Source organism: Falco biarmicus, chromosome 8 (genome assembly GCF_023638135.1).
Source record: "Falco biarmicus isolate bFalBia1 chromosome 8, bFalBia1.pri, whole genome shotgun sequence".
Taxonomy (NCBI): Eukaryota; Metazoa; Chordata; class Aves; order Falconiformes; family Falconidae; genus Falco; species Falco biarmicus.
In genome coordinates, this window is record NC_079295.1 from 60,751,698 (window position 1) to 60,772,790 (window position 21,093).

General features: G+C 44.8%; 1 protein-coding gene across 1 annotated transcript in view; it reads left to right on the top strand.

The window, feature by feature from the left end:
* Positions 1–21,093, top strand: part of RASGEF1C (RasGEF domain family member 1C) — an 80,800-nt gene that overhangs the window by 38,122 nt on the left and 21,585 nt on the right. The window contains exons 2-5 of the mRNA XM_056349789.1: positions 8,893–9,075; positions 10,604–10,726; positions 13,321–13,458; positions 18,794–19,006. Coding sequence (XP_056205764.1) covers positions 8,899–9,075; positions 10,604–10,726; positions 13,321–13,458; positions 18,794–19,006 — 651 coding nt within the window. The 5' untranslated portion in view covers positions 8,893–8,898. The remainder of the gene's footprint in view (positions 1–8,892; positions 9,076–10,603; positions 10,727–13,320; positions 13,459–18,793; positions 19,007–21,093) is intronic.

The following is a 21,093-nucleotide window of genomic DNA, read 5'->3' on the forward strand; positions in this document are numbered from 1 at the left end:
TGTGGAGGTCTGCTGCAAAGGAATCATTTTTGTGGCTGCTGTGAACACCAGCCTTTGCTCTGTGACTCGCCCAAGGGCTAGCAGGGAGAGGATGGAGACCTGAGAGCTGCTCTGCATGTTCTGGGGCACTGTAGATGCTGGGCCCGTTTGCTGGTCAGAATATTTGGAATTGTTCTTTTGAATTAGAATGCTTTCTTATGGAGAAGTTGGAAGCCCATCAAGAATTGCTTAGTGTGTGAGTGAGTTTGTAGCGCCTTTTACAGCAGAGGTCACTTTGGTTTCAGTTTTCCCTTGAAAAACTGGATGAAGAGGGTTTGTGCTCTAGGTGCTTCCCCGGTTTCCCATGGGAGTTGCAGCTTAGCTGCTCCTGTAGCCTGTTCCCCCTCAGTCGGAGCTTCCTAGTGCATCCCCATCCCTACCTTGTGCTGGGGGCTGGGGCTGTGCCACGCGCTGCCCCTCCTCCCCAGGAATGGTGGTGGGCAGCAGCATCCACTGCAGCTGCAGGCTCCAGCAACTGCCAGGGCAGGTCAGAGCACTTCAGTTCAGGCCAAAACAGATGTAGAGAAAACTTTTTCTTTCCTTGAAAGAAACTTTACAGAAGAAAAAGAAAAAAGTTTTCCAGGCACGCTGAGGCTCCTTGCCTGCATCCCCCCCTTGCTCTGGAGTGCCGTGCACCACAACACATTGTAGAACCGTCCTCTTGCTCCCCGCTGCTCTGCTCATCTTTCCCTTACTTTGCCCAAGGTTGCTTTTTGCAATTGCTGATTTAGATTCATCAGGAGTTTTCCTTCCCCTCCTGATCTGCAACGCCCAAAGGAGGCTCCACAGGAGAGGACTGGGGGGGTGAATTCTTTAGGGAAGTGATTTGGGAGGAGAGATGAGTAAGAGGTGAGAACCAGGTGGGATCAAAGGAAATACAATTATTGTCTAATTCTGATTAGATACCCAAACCCCTTAAATTCACTTGCTGCTCTTGCAATCCTGTTCATGGGAATTTCAGTGAAGTGCCTCAGCTGCTGCAAGGAATGGGTAGCAATGGAAGGGAGCCAGCCCATATTGAGATATAATCGTTGTTATTGAGTTTGGAGAATATTGCAGTTAAAGTGTTTTTTTTCCCCACTTTTCGTATCCTGTGGTTCTTTTCACTTGTGATTCTTTTGTGTTTCTAAGTTGTACAGCTTCATTATATTGCTCATGTAACCATTTCCAACAGTACTGGGATTGACAGGTTGAGTTTTCTGCAATCTCACAACTTCATGGACTGTAAATTAAATGTTTCATGGCCTGGTGAAAAGAAACTTACATCTGCTACCGGTTTCCGAATTAAATCAGCATCAAATACATTGAGTTTGTTAATGCCAGGTACTCTTGCTGAAAAAAAAGTTTATAACCATGGCCTTGACAACTGGAAGCAATTACTTTGCAGGGGTTTTCCTTTTGTTTTCTGAAACATCAGAATTCTTTTGATCCTTTTTCCTCTACTTCCCTCCCTACAAAAGAAGTAGAGAAAAATCTGAATTTTAACTCATTATTATTATCTTCTGAATTTTTATTTTTTTGTCTGCAAAGATGAATAGCTGGAAAATTACTCAAAGTAATGTAGAGAAAAATGAGTATCTGTTGCTGAAGTTTCTGCCGAGCCTGCCAGTATTTAGGCCTTGTAGGACAGCACCGGGCAGGTACGGAGGCAGGTGAGACCCAGCTGTGTCTTGTGCTGTCCTGGCTGAGAGCTTGGAGCAGGGCTTGTTCCCCAGGGGATGGGGCAGAAAGTGAGGGCTTCATGGGGAACAGCTGAAGAACTCGTGCCATGTCCTGACCCGCAGGAAGCGTGTAGCAGAGATGAGAAGCATCGTTGATAGAAAAGTCTCCGTGTCAAATAACGCGTCTGTGAACAGCTAAACCCTTCTGGCTCCAGGTGGTGTGCTCAGGCTGCCTGTGAAGTTGTTAACGGGAGAGAGTTTGAAACTGGCCATCACTGTGCAGCCTGCTCCACTGCACGATTGTTTCTGCTCCTTCAGTCGTTACCTACTTGAGCCTTGGTTTAGGAGTCAAAGTCTTTTCCAAGCCACCTAGATGGTAACTGGTCAGAGCTTGGACCCCAAAGCCTAATGAATAGGAGTGGGAGTTGGTTCCTCTCCCACTTGTGGCATTAAGTAGATCACCTTTGGCTCCAGTTTCCTATCCCACTGTTTGTTCATCACCATAGTGACTTCTGTTTGGGGCAGGATTCACCTGGATGTGAATTAGAGCAAACAGCACCTTGGTTTTGGTGTCATTGCAACTAAACATAGAGGGAGAAGAGATCTGTACGTCTGCTCTGAGCTGCAGCCCGGTGCAGCCCATTAGGTCATCTGGGCCATCCCTCAGTTCCTGATGCTTTTGGAGCAGAGGAAATACTTCAGCAAAGTTCTTCTAGTTTCAAATAGAGAGATTGGTGATGGTTGGATAATAGGTTTGATTACAAATGCTGGCCAAGAATTCTCCAATACGTTTTTCCAAAATGTGTTAGTGAACCATCTGCACTTTCTTGAACTCTAGTTTTGGTGAAAGTTTGAACAGTAAAGACTTCTGCAGGATTGGGATGGGAGACATCAATCTCTGTTCCCTGACGGGAGTAAGAACCAGTCCGTCCGACTCACTCTAGGTATATTTGTTACAGTTTGTGCCTTGCCAACTTTTGCTTGACCCTGAGTCTCCCGTAGCCTTGATTTATCCCCTGCTCATGCTCACTGAGCACTGACTTGCACACCCTGAGTTCTTGTAAGGAGGAGCCCACGGTCGTGGTCAGGATAGTGAGTGAAACTGGATCCTCCCATATGGCATGGATGGACACCCCAGCCTCCACACCTTTCCTTACCATCCACTCTAGCTCCTGTAATTCTGGTGGGAGATTGTCAAAAGCTTGTGCCTTTCATCCCTGAAGTGGGAAGGGTTTTATTTATTTTGTTAATCTGAAAGTTAAGTGGGTGGGAAGATAAGTCTGCAGCCCAGCTCCATTCATCACGTGGTAGCAGCTCTTGTTTCCCCTTGAGAGAGGCAGAGCAGATGGAAGGCAGAGATGAAATGAAGATCAAAAGTAAACAGTGTGATTAAGTTTTTGATAAAGGATAAAACACTTATCACATCAAAGCCGCTGAAAATCACATTAAATGTTTCCTGACCGTTTCATGTCCACGTAGGCACTAACTGTACTTGCCGTGGGGACATTTGTGACAGCAGGCAGTGGACTTGGGGAAAGCTGGTGGGGTTTTTACCTTCATGGTTCTGCTGCAGGTCACTGGGCTGGCACCAGGGAGGCAGAGCTGGCAGCCTGTTAGCCACCCTCTAGCACATTGCACCTCTCTTGCTGCAGATTGATGGGCCCATATTACAGTCATCATTAGGCAGTCCTGTCTGTAAGCCGTGCCCTGCTCTGTTTTCCAGGTTTGGGGCACTGGTTTTCCAGGGGTTTTAAGGCACTTGTGGATGTAGAGTTTGTGGGCAGCTTTTCTCCCGAGCATTGGTGATCCTTTGGTTCTGTGCTTTGGATCAGTGAATCAAGTTCTTAAATATTTTTGTGTAAGCAGTATCTTTTGTAGTGAGAAGCGTCTGTGGATTATCTGTTTTCATCACTGTGTTGGAATATTGAGCTGCCCTGGCCCATAGAGAAAGATTAAAAAGCAGTATATTGCCGTTATTTTTAAATTTCTTTTCTAGTCTTACGAATGTATGAAATATATTAAAAGAATGTAAAGGCAAGGCACTCTTTAATAAACATGAAAAGCCAAGAATGATGAAACAGAAGAACAGCAAAAAAAGAGTAGAGGTAGAAATAAATATAAGCAAAGATTCCCTGTTCCAGTTACTACTGTAACACCCAGAAGTGCGTTTCCTCTGCAGTGGCAGCGGGCTCACTTCCAGCAAACCAGACTTCATAATCCAAAAAAGCCACAGTTGAACAAGCTGTTGCTTGAGCTGTTGCATTTCCCAATCAGAGCATCCTTGGCTGAATGCACAACACCAAGATCTTGGAGAACACGGAGGAGCCCACTATGATCCAGTGTGACACAGTTGTCCTGCTCCTCCTTGGGAGTAAGAAGGGTCACGAGGACACCTTACTGCAAAGTGCCCCGACAAGTGAGGACAGACCTTTTTTGCACCTTCTTGCTTAGCACGACTTGCACAGAGCTGGGATTATTGATCGGACTGTGCCACTGCTGGTAGACATAACATTTTCATAAAATTAATGCAAAATGCTACTGTTTCAGCTCAGTAGCATTTTATGTTGCCTTTATGCAGATGCCAGTGCTGAGCCCCGTTTCCTTTTTTCTTCATTCTATAACCTTGGTTTTCTGTAGGCAAGGAAAGAGCCATATGCCCCGCCTTCTCCCACAGAGACCAGTCCCAGAAACAGTCTGCCTTTCTATTTTCAACTGGTGCAGAGACATTTTCCCGTCTCTGGGTCTCAGTCCTTTAGAGCACAGAGATAGTTTAAATGCTGCACATGTGCAGCCAGCCACCTGTATCATCAGTCATTTTGCGTGGTGGGATGTGGAAGTGTGCCCTTCACTAAGATCCCCTCGCCAGCAGCGCTCCTTCTGGAGGACCATTTATCAAAGTGGTCCTTCAAGGCGTGCATTCTGTTTTACCCTTGTCGCTGCCACCAGAGCCCATGTGCTGTTAGCAAAGCATCTCTGCTCCTTCTGAACCCACAAGCATGAAGTCTAGTCTTGGGATAGTGTGTAGCGCTATCTCGTTCCAAAGTCAGGGCACCAGCCCTCCAGTATGTCTACTGCTGGAAATTTCTAGGTCTTAGTAAGTACGCGTAAGAGCAGCAGAAACTTGTGAAACTTGGGGGTTTAGCTTTTCCTTGCATGATTAGATTTCCCTGTACCTGGCGGGGTTGGTGGTGCCATTCCTTCAGCTCATATATTTGTACGGTCTCTCACCTCCATACAAGTTACAAGTCCTCTTGAGCCCAGCAGCAGGTCAGCTCACGTTGTTGCTCTCTGCCCAGAAGGTCACTAATTTGGGTCATTCTCTGCTACCAGCTGCTGGGCTTTATGGCACGTGGAAGAAGCCAGGCGCTTTTGAGATCTCTGTATCATCCTGCAAGTTTTGGTTGAAATTAGCATCTGATTTCCATCTGAAATGAGAGGAACAGCGAAACATTGTGTGCTTGATTGGACTAAAGTTCAGGGAAGCACTTACCTTTTATTAGTGTGTAGATATATATATAAAAATATATATATAATTGTATATAAATACAATTACTGAATTTTCACATGCTTAAATCTTACTGACTCCTGGTTAAGTTCCAGTGGTTTTCAAGTGAGGCTTTGAGCCATTTTTACCATGTGAGCTGTTCTTTCCAGGAAAAATGGGATAAAGTTTTTACATCCAACATGGACTTCTTTACAAATACGATCTAATGCTCTGGGCTTGACTTTTGCTTGCCATGGTTTGTATTTAAAAGCCCAGAATTGGGGCAATACTTGAACAGTTTGAAGAAGATTTGTATTAGAATCACAGAAAAGTCAATCAGAAGGGACCTCTCATGGTCATTAGTCCAAGTATCTGCTCGAAGCAGGGCTAACTTCAAAGTTTGCTCAGGGCCTTTTCTAGTTGGGTTTTGAAAGTTTCCCAGGATGGAAGTTGAACATCCTTCCCAGGTCTCTCTTCCAATTTCACGTGGTGCCCAGGGGAGGATTTTCTCTTACATTCAACTGGAACTTCCCTTCTGCAGCCTGGGGGTGTTTCCCCTTACCTGTCATTCTGCTCTTCTGGGAAGGGTCTGTCTCAATCTACACCGCCTGCCTTCTCCATCATCCAAACCACCGTCAGTACAGGAAGACAGATCTCCTTAAGGTTGTTTGCTTGTTTGTTTTCCTCTCTCAGTGCCTTCCTTCTTGTTTCTGTATTCTGTAAGTGATTGACAGCATAACCTCATCTGCCTACTGCAGGCAATCACGTGTTTGGGCTCTTTCAAAGCAAGGTCGTGTTCCTATTTAGTACTTTTGGAAAGAGTATTTCAGAAACTGCATGTACATAAAAAGAAAGCAGCTGTTGCAAGGAGAGAAGTCCCTGTCCTAAATTCCTATCTGCCAAATATTAATGTTAGTTAGTATCAAGCTTAGTAGTGCAAGAGGTTTTTAGTCTCTGTACAGTTGGCCTTCATCCTGATGTGAACAGAACAGGATCAGTTAACTTCAAGTAAGGTGGCAACGAGGCACCAGCTCAGATACAACATAGGCCTTGCCTGAAAAGTTGAGATTAGACCAAGAACTGCATGATAAAAAGTCATATTTAATTTCTTCACAATACCCAAGACAGATGTCTCTGTGACAGTTGTACAGCTGTTTTTATTCAGCTGTTTAAAAAAAGGTAACTTTTTCTTAGGAAGCATTACTATGTATTTCAGCAAGATTTCTTGTGTAATGAGATGCAGAAGTTCAGGCAATATCCTGTTTAGATATGTTTCTATTTGATAATAAAAATGGCATTGACAATGAGGGATTGCACTGAATAAATTATTACTTCAAATTCTGTTCTATGGCTGAAGCCAGGATGTGTCCTGTAAGTTCTCAGATGTTTTAACGTTTTCTTTTCCTCATCTAGACAGCTATATGTCCATGAGATTTATTTCCTGATCTATATGGACGTGCAATCCTTCTTGGGATTATTGCCACAGGAACAAGACCTAACATAGAGCATGTTAGAAGTAACAAATGGGATTTGGCAGTCTTTCCCATTTACTACTCGGAGTCTGAGCAGTGTACAAAAAGCAGCAATTAGTTGTTCTCAGAGCCTTATTAACAAGCACATCTGCACAGTCATTAAAACTAGATACTTCAACTTCCATCCTAGCTGGGATGACACTCAAATATTCTGGTCTTTAAACTAAAATCCCTGACATCTATTTTATTTTTTGTTCAAGGGAGGAATTTGTTGGTTTTGACATTTTGGTTCCTTCTTGCTTGATTGCAAATCCCGGAGGCACCCTGCGCTCCCGCCCCATGTGAGCCTCCCAGAATGAGATAAGATGCAGTAACTACACTGCTGCCACCCAGGGAACAGTCCCTCCTTTGAAGGATGAAGTCACCCAAGTTTTGCTCGTAAAGCCTGATCTCCCACGGTGCTGGGACCCAGCCCCCAGCCTCTCCCAGGGCTTCACACCCTGCCTGGCTTCCAGGCACACTGCCCTTCTCATCCTCGGTGGCCCAAGGCTCTGAGTTGGCAAGCTGGAGCAGCCTGAGCTTTGGGGGAGTAGATGGGTTGTGCCAGGTAAAGAGGTGCTTTTGCAACAGTAAATACAACATACCATGCGTGTAACTGAAGCTGAGCTGGCTGGGTCACAGCACACCTACTGATGGATGTCAGGGAGAACAGCAAGCTCAAATTTTTAAGCCATATCCATGGGGCAGCTTTTGAAGTTGTGTGCGGTGGTAAAGAGGCAGAAAAGTGGATGGAACAGGATACAGAAAAGGGCAGAGAAATATATTTAAAAGTCAGGTGTATCTGCTGGCTGCTTGTGACTGAGCACCAGCAGGCTGCCTGTGGCCCAGCACCTTCCTGCGTGGGAGGTCGGTGCCAGCTCAGCAGGCTGCAGGGTGCAGATCTTGCTCTTCCAGCGGAGGCTATGCTCAGGAGGGAGAGCTGGAGTCCTGGGAGTTTTGTAGCTGCTCAGGGGAGTAGGGGTTGGCTCTAGGACTCTTCCTTTCCATCATCTCTTTCCCCACCCTCCCTTACACTAAGTAAAATCATATTTAGAAGCAAATAGTCAGGTAATGGGGTCCCTTGCTCTGGATGATGCATTTGCTGACCTGGGAGTGAGCATGCACTGTCCGTTTACCAGTCCACGTCCTATAATGCTGCCTCTAGCTGAGAGCAGAGCAGCTTCCAGGATGGATTTTGGAAGCAGCTGGAGATGCTTGAAAGCCCTCAGGGCAAAATCTGTCGTCCCTCTGCACCAATTCAGGAACAAAACAACTTTTCTTAGTAGAAGAAACATTTAAAGCTGATTGTAAGCCCCAAAATTGAGATGGAGCCTAGAATGCAACCTGAAGAGCCCAGAGAACTGAAATACAGGGAGCTTGAAACTGGGCTACGTGCCTGGCTTCCTTTCAAAGGTGCTGAGGACTCTGCATCTCTGGTGAAGTTGATGAATGTTCAGGCTCTTTTTGAAACATTTATTTAGTACCTAAGTATAGATCTAGGACTGACTAACTTCACGCTCCAAAAATAGTGCAGGTGTCTGCCTTCTCCCTCTTCCTCACTTTTCCTTGCTCTTTAATCTCTTCTTCATCTCCTCCTATCTTCTCTGTTCCCTCCAACTCCCTTCATTTTTCCATCCTCCCCCAGTTGTCTTCTGGTCCTGCTTCTACCTCCTCGCTCACTGACAGCTCTCCTGTCCCACGGGAGCCACAGAGCATTTCTCAGGGTCCATCCTGAGCAAGCCTTAGGTGACACCCCTTTTCTCTTCCTCTGTCACCCTAAATTCTCCCTGCCTCGTTCTCAGGCGGGCAGAGGTTCAAACGAACAGTTGTGTTCTGCTCAGGAACCTGCTGAATTCAGTTCCCAAGTATCTTGCCTCTTCAGTGTGGGAGTGACAAGGAATGGCAGCAAAAAGGGAATCATCACAGACACTGTTGATTGGGGTGGGAGCCCAAAGTGGCTGTCAACACTTTCTGGCCCAAACGCATAAATCAAAACATCCCATTTTCCTGTGTATTTCCCATCACAAGCATGACCGGCCAATGACAACAATGAAAGAGGTTATAATGAAGGGATCATGTTATTTTTGTGAACAGGAAACTCTCATTAGTGGCTTGTGTTTTTCGTATCAACCAGAAGACAGATGTGGCTGTGAATCTGGTGGCTTTTGTCCCTAATACAGGTGTTTCTGTGTTGTAGGAAGGCATGCCCCAAACGCTGAGTTCTACCAGTATGTTTACCCAATGTGGCTTCAGCCCTCATCTACATACTTCAAAAGAAGACGAACAAGGAGGAATGATCTTCCAGGATGGAAACCTTACCTCAGCATCTCTGGATGCTCTAATCCAGCATCTGATACCTACCACTGATTACTACCCTGAAGTAAGCAATTCACAGTGTAATAAACAGTTTAATTTTGATGAATCGGGGCAGCACTTTATGCAAAAGTGCAAATTTGTTAAATTTTGAATTGAGGGCTAATTTAAAAGCTGCATACAATTAAAGCTTGGTAAATTGATGCATTGCTTTAACTGCTGTTTCACTGCTCTATAATTGTTCCCATGAAAAAGCAGATCCCAACGTTGATACTGCCTTTAAATAAGAGAATGGGGTAGGGGAGAGGGGAAGCTGTGGTGGTGATGAATTAGTGGTATAGCAGTCGGAGCACATCAAAACTAGCAGCATATCCCAGAGAGGTTTAGATGAAGACTGAAGCAAAAAACTTCAGGAATGAACTGGCATTAAATTGGCTGAATTGCAGTGGCTGCTGCATTCATCCAGGTTTGTCTGTGTACAAAGCGTTCCCTCAGTGACAACAGAGATGATCCTTCTGGTGGGTTCATAATTTACCTGGGGTTTATTCACACCAACTTTGCAGTCACTGAACAACACAGTCCAGATTCTAATCCTTGCTCCGTCAGTGAATATTCAGCGTTTCTTCACCAACAGTGTGAGGATCTGCACTGGCAGCAGGTTTATGGTCCTGCAAGCCATTGACTTCACTGGATTTTGCACATCCTGAGGGGAATTCAGGATGGAGTTTGGCTGGAAGACTTCTAAGTGCTAATATATCTCTATGGAAAGGTTTGTATTTCAAAGCACAGGGTGGCATTGACTTCTGGGCAGTTTAGAAGACTATAAAAGTTATCAATGCAGAGCAGACAGCATGTTTTAAATAACCCACAGCTCAGTTTCTGATCAGCTAAAAATAAGTACTAAAGAAGTATATCAATTAAAAAAAAGAACAGAAAGGCCATAAAAATAGGTAATGGACAGATTAGGCTGTGAGATTTTCATTAAGCAACGTATGATATGTAATATTGGACCTGCTGCTCGGGAGCAGGGCTAGGTCTGGGGGAAAGAAGATAATTCAGGTGCCAGGAGGGGTTAGGATGCAAACAACTGAGGATTCGTGCATATATTTTAAATTCACTGCTGGAATACTTTAAATAATCCAAGGATTTATCCAACAGGCCTGCTTCCCACAGCTTCACAGATGTGGGACTGCATATCATATGGCTTGGCTGATAGAAGTGAATTTTGGGGAGATAGTAGAATAAATGAAATATTTCTTAAAACAGGCTGGGTGAGACCTGCAGGGCAATAGCAAGATGTGACCAATCTGGGGGCGTCTGCAGCTCACAACCTGGTACAACACAGAGATGCCTGAGTGTCTACACATTTAGCTTTCACTGGCCTCTGTGCACCCCTAGTTGTGCTGTCTGTTAGTTGTGCTGCTGCTGCACCCACTGTAGGCAGTTCCATTTTCAGGGTCCGGAGTGCTTATGTCTTTTAGAAGTAAAGGTCTATCCCGGTGGAAATGCAAAAACCATGGAGTTTGGGGCTTTTATGGCCAATATTACCCACTGTGTGGCTGCTTACAGCAGGTCTCCTTGTCTTTCTCCTGCAGAAAGCCTATATCTTTACATTCCTGCTGAGTTCCAGACTCTTCATTGAACCCCATGAGCTTTTGTCCCGAGTTTGCCTCAAGTGCATTGAGCAGCAGCGGCTGGATGACCCTGTGCTGGACAAGGTTAGTTTATCTTTACAGCAGAAAAATGTGATGTATTTTCGATGGGCAGAGAATTCTGGGGCTCTGGTGTGTGTCCTTTATCTCCCTTTGGATTGAATGAAACTTTCCGGTAAAGGATGACAGTTGCCGCTGAGATCCTGACATTGGCACATCCTAGTATCCATGTCCAAGAGCAATGCTCCAAGCACTAGTGATTTCAAATCTTCTTCTAATTTTACCTTTCCCCCTGTCTCAGTCTTCCCAGGTGACTTTCCTTCTTAACTTCTTTAAGGCTCTGATGAAGCGTGCGGGATGCAAGGAGGTAGGATGTAAACCTCACACACTGAATTGCAGATGTCGACACCCCACTCTCCCATTTTTACTTAATGCGTCTGCCCTTTTGCTTCCTTGCTTCTGGTACAGTAATATTTCCTCTTGGCGTTACCTGTCAGTTTGAACGCTACGTAACAGCATGCAGCTCCCCACTAACCTCCCGTTGCCGGCACTGACAGATCGTCCGCACAGCCGTGCTGCAGAGCGGCGCTGTCTGGCACACCAGGAATGAGCTAAAGCAGTAGTGAGGCTGTGACAAGCCAACAGAATGAGAAAATCCAAGCTGTTCCTGTGTCGGCACTCCTCCTGTTTTGCCCTAGGGACTGTGCAGACTGATAATGTGTGTAACAACACATGTGCATCCTCTGGCAGTCCCACAGACAGCGTGGTGGAGATGGATCCCACTGGATCCTATTCAGTGCGGGATTCCACCCAAGCTCTCCTCGGTGCACTGATGAAGACCTATCCTACTGGAGCAGGAGATGCACCTTCAGTGCAGTGGAGGGGAGAAGAGTGTGCGATAGTTGCAACTTTCAAAAAAACCCCAAATTCTGATATTAGTCTCAGGATCAGCCTTTCAAGCTTTGAAACACTGTTTTTGGCATCAAATACTGAATCACCAACACCTGAACACACGTGCTTGTTTTTGCCTAGGCAACTGGTTGCATGAGTAACAGGAGCTCCACTTCACTATGGAGAGCGATCAGCCAGACTGCTTAGAAATCTGGTGCTTGGGTCGCCCATACATTGGTGTTAATAGAAATATCTGTATGAGATGCACCATACAAAACAATTTTTCTGAGGTTTTTTCTGAGTTCTGCTCTCTGATGCCGCAACGGATGCAAGTTTAGGAGGATTAAAATGTGGGCATTGTGAAGTTTTGTTGCTCATTGAACTTTGCAAGAAATGAGAAATACTGTATTTTTATGAAGATCTCTCTGTTCGCCTGAAGTGAATCTGCATTTTGGACTGGCCTGTAGTAACGCAGAGTTGGTGGGACACAGCTGATTTTGTGTTCCTGAGAGTGGGGCTGACTTTGAAACCTTGCACGCAAATGACCTCCCATTGCCTGTGTCCTGTGACGTGCACAAAGTCCTCTCCTTCAATTCTTAATAGCAGTTTACACAGCTGGAGCAAATGTCTCCCCAGACCTTTGTAGTTTCCAATAAAGCTTTCCCTTTAGCAGCCACCTGCTGGTCTTTGAGCATGAGCTTAATGCTAGCTGACAGCAGTTATTTTTAGAGATGTGGTTCATTGCAACCTGTTGTTGGTGGAAAGCTGAAATACACATTTTAACCACCTTGGTTGAAAAGCAGAGAGCTGTGGAGCTCAAGAGTATAATTTTTCCTGATTACAGGGTACACTTTAGCTACAGTACGTAGGATGCAGAAGAAAGCTGTTTGTTTTGGTCTGTGTTTTCTGTAAATAAAAATGCAGTTTGTTGTTTAACGCAATTTCCTTTTCACATGTTCTTGGATAACGGAGGATAAAAGCTTTGGAAGCAGCTACACAGGCCGTCCTTTGAGATAACACTAATGCACCGGGTGTGCTGTTCCCCACATATCCCTCCTTGCCCCATATCTTCTTGACTATTCGCACTGCGGCATCCTCAGATAAATCTACACCAAAAGTAAAGTGGGCAATCAGCTGTGTGTTATGTGAGTGGGTGCCCTTGTCCTGTCACGACCTTGAGCTCATGTGGGAAGAGAGCAACATTATCAGTAGCCCAGGTAAAGGGACTGAAATGCTGGTGTTTTGTCCATCTTTTCTTCCTCACGTTACATCTGCCCCTGGTCTCTAAGCAGTTTTTTCATACAGCCAGAAAGCAAAGAAGCAAAAAAAATGTCTCCTTGTTGGTCAAGAAATACATTCCAATCTATTTTTCAGAGAAGGATGAAAATATAGGAGGGTTGTAAGTACAAAAGGAAGAACATATGGTTCAAATCAGCAAAAAGGCCAGATGTTTTTAAAAAAGGTATAAAGGTTGCACCAACAAAATGTCCATCCAGCCGTAAACTGGCCAATTGCATGTGCAGAATACTTAAATCTGCATGTAAAACAGACAGTTGTGCATGCATCTAAGTTCTGGTATATTTTGCATGCCAAATTGTACCACTTGTGCACCACACTCTTTGTTTGCATGTGTGCAGATTTTGCAGGTGCAACCATAAGTGCCTTCTTTGAAAATCTGGCCCCATTTTCAGTGACGTACATATGTACTGGGAGACTTTAATGAGTAAATGTGTTTCAATTTCTACCTATCATTCTGGTTTCCATTTCAGGCTCGGATCAGAAAATTTGGACCCAAAATCTTACAGTTGCTGACAGAGTGGACAGAGACATTCCCGTATGACTTTCAGGAAGAGCGGATGATTGGCCATCTGAAAGACATGATTCACAGGATAGCCCCATGTGATGAGGTGAGGCCGCCTGACCTGGGCTGTTGCATGGAGATGTTAAGTTCGTTTTCCCACTTGGATCTTCCTTTTGCCACGTTCTATTCCACGCCTCTTCTTCAACAGTCTCACAGGGGTTTTTTTCTCCTTTAACAGTTAAAACCTGAAGTAGCTTCCCTGAAAGCCACATCTCTCAGTTTAGGTGCTCCTATGGCAGTGACAGGGGGACGCATTGGAGTGATCAGCGGAATTTATCCTACTGCACGTTGAATTGTAAGATAATAATATCCGCGTCTTACAGATGGAAGAGCTGAAGGCATAGTATAGACCGAATGTGGTGGTCACAACTCAAATAGCAACAGGGCTGTCATCTCCCAAGTTATAGCCTAGCAGAGGAGTGAAGTTTCATGACCCGAGACCAGTCATCCTGGCGGAGCAGTGGCTCAAGGAGCGCTCCAGGATGTTTGCTGTAGTGAATGAGGAGTGGAGCAAGCAGCCAGTTGTCAAGTGATTGCACTGGGGAGCTAAAAAGGCTCATCAGTGCCTGAAGGTACCTGGTGAAAGCTTCCTTTCTCCAAGGGCATTTATGGTCCTTTCTTGTCTCACCTTCTCCATTTATTTATGTCCCTCATCACCTATGCCAAAATCTAATTTTCCATTACTTCCATACATGTCTTCATCCTGGTAATTTTTTTGAAACAATCTTTGTGTTTTGTCATCTTTTTCATTAGTCAGTCTGACAAGGGTTTGGCTTATTCCTTCCTGTCCTGCGTGAAGGAGTTCACTGGCCCTATGCTTGAGCAAGCAGGGACCCAGGCAGGAGGCGCAGAGCAGCAGACCCTGATCACGGTTTGACTGGTGCCACTGGAATCCCCGTCAGGTTCACTGGATCTGTGGGATGAGATAGCTCCTCTTGAATCCAGCCTGTTTGGCTGACATGGTGACGTAGCAAGGGACAGTCCTTACATTTAAAGAAAATACATTTATGAACATGTAGCTTCTCTGGGAGCATGAAAATGGCAGAGACAGTGGTGTGTCACCTGCTGGCAGAAAATCACTCTAGGTGGCTGTATGGTCTTGGTGTTCAAATGTGTGAGCCTTGTGTGTGGCAGGGTAGGACAGAGTGAATGGAGTCTATGGGAGACCTGCTTCCAAATTCAGGTGGATGAACCCCATAAATTAATTCAGAAACATTAAAAATGCTACAAAGTCCACAAAAATAATAAGGGTAAGAGCAAATTGTACATAGAGAGTCTCTAATTAGTTCTAGGTTAACCATGGGATGTGGGAGAATTCATTTCCATTGGCTATATCAAGGCCTGGCTTCAGGTCACAGATGGGTGCAATTCAGTAGGACAAAAAGCACATACCCATGAGGCTGAGAAAGAGAGGGGTGGAGGGAAGAGAGAAGGAATTAGCAGGGTTGCAGCACAAGGAAAATTAAATTGGATGCTCCTACCCACATGAAACAAAAGAGAAATGGAAACAGCTGCTCTTGGGCTGTGCTGGCATCACGGCTGGCAGCTTTGGGTAGCTGTAGGCTGATAGGGATCGGCTGGCTGGGCTGGGAAGGGCTGGGACGGGGAAGCTGTGTGACACGTTGGTGGAGGTAAGACAAGAGACAAGGTGGCCTCAATTCCATTGATCAGACAGTAAAACTTCTCCCTCAAGGGGAAGAGGCAATGAGCGTGCCCCTGCCAACCACCAAGAAAGGCACCTTGCAGCCCTTCAGCATCTGAAGTGAGAGAAACACATACAGACCCACCACGTGTCCACTGGAAAGAAGGAACCCGCCAAAAGGGTAGAGAACAGGGGGTTTGCAGGTGCTCTTTGAAAGCAGTAGCTGTCCCAGTGAAGAGCCATAAATGCTAAATACCCACTTTTTGCATGCAAAGCAATAGGTTATTTGCCTAACCTGAGCAAGCGCTGCACACATTTGCTCTTGAGCATGCATAGCTGTGTACCAATGCTTATGGGTGCCCTGGGGGGCCTCAGACTAGATTAGGTTAAAATCATTGTTTTTCAAATATTACTAGGCACTGTAATTGCAAGTGATTGTGCCTGAGCAAAATCAATAATTAATTTAAGAAACAGCTCATATCCTACAAATGCAAATTTCCTTCTTTAAGGGACAGCACAAAAGAGTGGTGGTGCCTCGAAGTTGTTTGGAGGAAAGTTGTTCCCATTGTGAATCCCAGAAATGAAAGATTGAAAGATTTGTGAGGTCATCTAGTCCATGTAGGTCAATGCAGGATTTTCCTCTGCAGTGTATGCTCCTGTCCTTTGTAGAGTCCACTTTCTAAAGGCTCTGTGATGTGCTTATAAAGGTGTCCATGCTGAGAAGCATTTCTTAGTAAGTGCTGTGATTTGCATTTAGAGTTAGAAATTTTAATTAAAATTTGAGCTCCTAAGCCACCTGCTGAGGCCTGCTGTCTTCAGAGGAACTTTCCCAGTTAAGAACGAAACATTTTCTTTAAATATTAAACAGTAGTGTGCTCCTTTCGACTGTTAATGTGGCAATGAAATGAAAACGGTTGATAGAGTCCAGCATGCAGCCCTTGTACAATGGGGGGTCACTTTGTGGCAAGATAATTACCAGCATGTTGAAGGTAATGAACAATGTTGTTTTCGGTTAGTGAGCATAGTTTAAAGAAGGCAGGAAATGCTTTTAAAAGGGTAAAGGCAGGATTATATTTTTATTATTATTTCTCCCCCAACACACAGAGAAAAGCTTTCTAGGCAAGGGTGCATCCAACCCATTTTCAGTGAGTCTCTTCAAGAGCACTAATTTCTGCATGATTTTTTTGTGTCCATTAAGTGTGTCTCATTTCATTCTTTATTAGGTGGTTGGCTTACCTGAGTCTTTGTTTACTGTATTTACTGAGATATAGACATATCTGTATTTTTGTGCCATATTCCCTACAAAACTAGGTGAAACTAGATCTCTTGGTAAAGGATTTCTTGAAAGACTGGCTAATATGCATGTCTTTCAAGCGATTTTGTGCTGCTTTTTGGCTTTTCATCCGAACAGTGAAAAATTTGATAATGCGCAGACATTGCTGGTCCAAGATTTCTCATCCAAACTCCTTTTTGAAAGAGAACTGGATTTTCAGCTAAAAGTTTTTTGGCAAATGTTTTACATTCAGTAGGAAACATGGATTTCAGTGCTGTGGCCACCCCCACCCCCGAAATTAATTCCCCTGTTTACAAAATATGTTCACAAAATAGCAAATACGTCACTATTTGAGTTTCTACTAAAAAAATAACATTCTGTTCATAGAGCTTCATAAACTGTGCTGAAATTTGCAAACACACCTGGATGTAAACCGGAGAAATACTTAGATGGCGGTTAGTAGTTTGGGTCCAGGGCATTCTTTGTGAACCAGAAGTGTGACCATCTGTCTGAGTGAGGCTTTACATGAAGAATGCTAGTCTCTCTTCCTTGGAGCTAGTATACATCAGGAACAGATGAAAACTGAAATAACATTTTCTTATTTTCTAAAAAATATTTCAGTTACTTATTTTTACGTCTTCCTCACTAAATTTTCACTACTCCTGTGTGATTTGCTTCCAAATAGAACATGTGTTGCCATTCTCCAAGACAAGTCCCTCCTGCCTTCTAGGTGCTTGTTTCATTTCAGACTTCCCAGTGCTATTTTGCAAAAAAGCCTGACTACATCCTGCTTACATGGCAGATGTTCCAGCCCAGCTCAAGAGAGCCTCTTCCTTGAGTGAAAAGAGAGGCTCCTCAGCAACGTGAAACCTTCTGCTAGAAAAAAACTGTATGAAATTTATAAAGTATTGCAACAAAAGTTAAAACACTTGGGTTGTTCTCAAGGTTTCCAGCCTCAGTCTGTAATGGAAACGGTACATGTCAGCATGTTATTCTTCACTCAGAAGTAGCAGGAGATGCTGCTTCCAGTGTGCGGACGGGATCCTGTGTAGGCGAGAAGAGCACTGACTCTGGCTTCTGGTACCTTGAACACTTAAAACGTGAGTGCTGTCAATGCCTAACACTGGAAACTGTCCGCAGTCTACAAAACTCTGAGGAAGACAAAGGCTGGATCTCAACCATGGGATTCAGGAGTACTTCCCAAGACTTCACTTGGGCTGCGTCCCACTTGGGGTGTGACACAGGTGTGTGCTGGCCTTTGTGGGAAGGCACAATGCAGCCAAGTCCCTCTTGTGATGATGAGGACTGTGTGGAGGGTGCCAGGGTGTACAGCTGCTGTGCAGTACAGATGTGACGGAAAGGCTCCTTGCAGGCTCTGTCACACTGATAGATTACAAACTGATGTTACTGGCAACTTGGTGTTTGGATGGGGGGTGAGGAGTTACTCCACTTGTGAGCAGACAGAGGATCTTTCCACTGTATGTCTTTGTGCTGGAAGAGGAGCTGGTAGTAGGCTAGCTTGCAAACTGTCTTCCCAAGTGACCATGCTCTTTGAAACTGAGCAAGCACCCATTGCACCCATGCCTGATGCTCCTTTCTCTGGCTGGGAAGGCCCATGAGGCTGTGTTCCTCAGCCAGGGTATGCTTCACGCTCTGTGTGAGGCTTTTGCCCAAGGATGTTTCCAATTAATCCATGTCTTTAGAGCCCATCCACCAGTTGTCTCAGTTTTATGATATCTGCATCTGTCAGTCGTGAAGAGTTGGAGGCGTTTATTTCTGCCCATCCTCCCTGGCCAGCAGCTCCGTGCAGTCTGCAAAGGGCTGCTCCAGCGCCGAGAACAACCTGAGCAACTTAGTAATGATCATCCTGCTGAGCACATGGCTGTGCTTGGAATACGGTATGAGCTTCCTTCAGTAGCAATTAACGTTTTGGATGTTAAATACTCAAAGCTACACGATGCTCACCACTTCAGCTGGGTAGCAAGTAGCAGCATGCTTGTGCTGCTTTCAGCTCACAAGGATGGAGAGAAGAGCATTAGAAATGTTTCTTATTCCTAATAAATAAGAGTTGACTAGGCACCACTAACAAGCAGAGTTCTCAGCCAACATGTAGCTGACATAAAGGGTAGGTACTGAATGCTGCTGTGCTCCGGAAAGCTGCAGTAACCCGTGTTGTAGCATTACCTCTCCTCTGATCCTGATGTTGGCAGGAATATGTGAGTACCAGTGCCAGCCCAACCCACCAGCACTGCCTGCCTCTTCTCTTGACTGCAGTCTGCTTCTCTGGTCCAGAGCACAGAACTGTAATTAAGCCAACTGGTTATTCTGAAATAGCCGTGTTGAAAATAAAATGGTAACCTGTTGCTGACTTAGGAGTATTTTTCAGAAGGGAGAATTCAGCATAAAAACACTCCTTTGTTAAGTTCTGTGGGTGGTTCATATTTCTTTTTTGCCCTGTCTCTCCAGGCCTACTGGAAAAAGATGAATCAGCTTTTACAAACCCTGAACCAGAAGCTTGCAACCCTCAGCCACGGGCAAGAAGGGATTGTCAAGATCAGTGCTGCTGTCTCTGATAAACTGGTTGCCTTTAAAAGTAAACCTCCGTCAATTCAGAGAGAAATCCTGAGCGTCTGCAGTGACCCTTACACTCTGGCTCAGCAGCTGACACATGTGGAGCTGGTAAGTGGGAATGGTTCCCAACTGCTGCAGTCAGAGATGATATTTTAAGCCATCAGCTGCTAAGTATTCCAGACAGAACCAAAAATTGTCTGCACTGCTGCAGCACGTCCCATGCTGTATCAGCACTGCAGCAGGAGGCAGGGTTTGACAGGTTAAGAGATGCTTGGGAAGCAAGCTATGTATCAGAGCCTTCCTGCGCATCTTGGGGTGGGTCACTTTTCTTTTTCAGCTTGCTTATTCATGAAAAATTAATCATAATCTCAGGAAGGGATTCTCCCTTCTGTAAAGTGCTCTGAGCCCCACAACCTAAAGGTGCTATTGAAACGGCTGGTTATTAGCCCTTTTATTAATTTGGAAGACATTTTAACAGTTCAGATCTGTTCCTGCAGATACACAGAGTCTGAGTTGTCTGGTATGTTTTTCATTTTTCCCTTTGGGACTTTGTCCATGGACATACAAGGGTGTGCAAATACCACCCACACAAAGTCCTGCTGTTTCCCTCGCTGGACTGCAGCGCACTCTCAGACAGGCTTTTGAGGGTAACCACTCCAATTGCAGTACCAAGATGTTGGACAGACTGTTGTGCTGCACACCCTTCTCCCAGGTTCAGGTCCTCTGTGTAGACCTCCTGGATGTTGACAGAAGAACATAAAACATTGCTGCCATCTGCAGATCTCTTGATGCTCTAATGATTCCCTGCTGCCTGTCCTCCTGTAAACACTGCTGATCCTGGAGAGGAAGGCTGGAAAACAAACCATGAAATGGACCATGGATTGGAGTGAATATCATGGAATTAGCCTTGGGAATTCTGAAGGTAGTTGATATTCTGTTTTTCAAGAAGTGGAATAGTTCAGAAACCCCAAATTTAGAGTCATCTCATCTTGGTTAGTTTTCAGAGCATGCAATGTTGGCTCTTTGCTTTACATAACTTAAGCCAGAGAGTAGAAGTCCTGTTTCCTGGAGTTTTTTCTTCATTTTTTTTGTCCTCCACAGTACAACTGTCTTCCAAGGGGAGATTCTCTGTAACTGGGGCACTGCTGCACTTATAAAATTGATGCAGCTTCATGTTTTCATTCCACTGTACTATAATCAATGCTCTCTGCCTTCTCCTTCACTTACTGCTTACTGGTTACGGTACCTAACTACACTGCACTGAAACTGTCCGATGCTTATTTGTTATTAATAATTATTTGCTACTTATTTAATAACAGTTATGTGTTAGTAAGGGTCCTGTACAGCTATCAGTGGCAAGGTGAGAAGCCAAGAGAAATAGCATAGGAATAGCCATAAAATTTCCACTTAAGCAAAATTACTGTATATTTTATTGTTGCTTGAGCGTCCTAAGTTTGGACTGTAGGAATTCCAAAATATCTCCTCTGAAATACCTTTGTGTGGCCTAAAACCTACTGAAAATACTTTTTTTCCCCCTAATAATCATTTTTAAGGGAATTGAAAAGCCTAGTAAGAAGGCCAGTGTGCAGCTGGAACTGCCAGGTGTGTTCAGGAGCTGGTGAAGATGGCCTGTTGTTTACTAAGCAAGTCCTGGAAGCTTTATTTACTCTTGTTTTGGTTAATGCCTGGGACACTCTACAGTGTAAGCAATGCCTTTAATGTAAGCACATGCATCTTGCAACGCCTGCCTTCCCCAGTGGTACAGAGCCACCACCCCGGGGCATCACCTGAGCTTCAGTGGGTTTGGAGGCAGTGTCAGAGCCTGTGTGTGCAGATGAGCAATGGATTGCTATGGTTACCGGATAACAGCGTCACTGCCATTCTAACAGCTGGGAAGCAAGGCTATTGAGTAATGCTGGACCACAGCAGGTCTGTGGCAGCACCAAGCACAGAACTGAGGTCTGCTGGTTCCCAGGTGGAGCCCCTGTGCATCCAGCACCTTTCTCTCTGGGCAGTGCAGGGGGCTCTTACTGTGGCTTGTCAGCAATGAGACCTGTTTATTTTCATTTTGTTCTTTATGCTGAAATAACTCGTAATTGTTCTTATGAATTTTAATGTCTGGTGGTAGTTGGCTGACTACCAGTTCAGTAACACCATTCAGAGCTGATGGATAATGGGGATGTCTTACCAAGAGA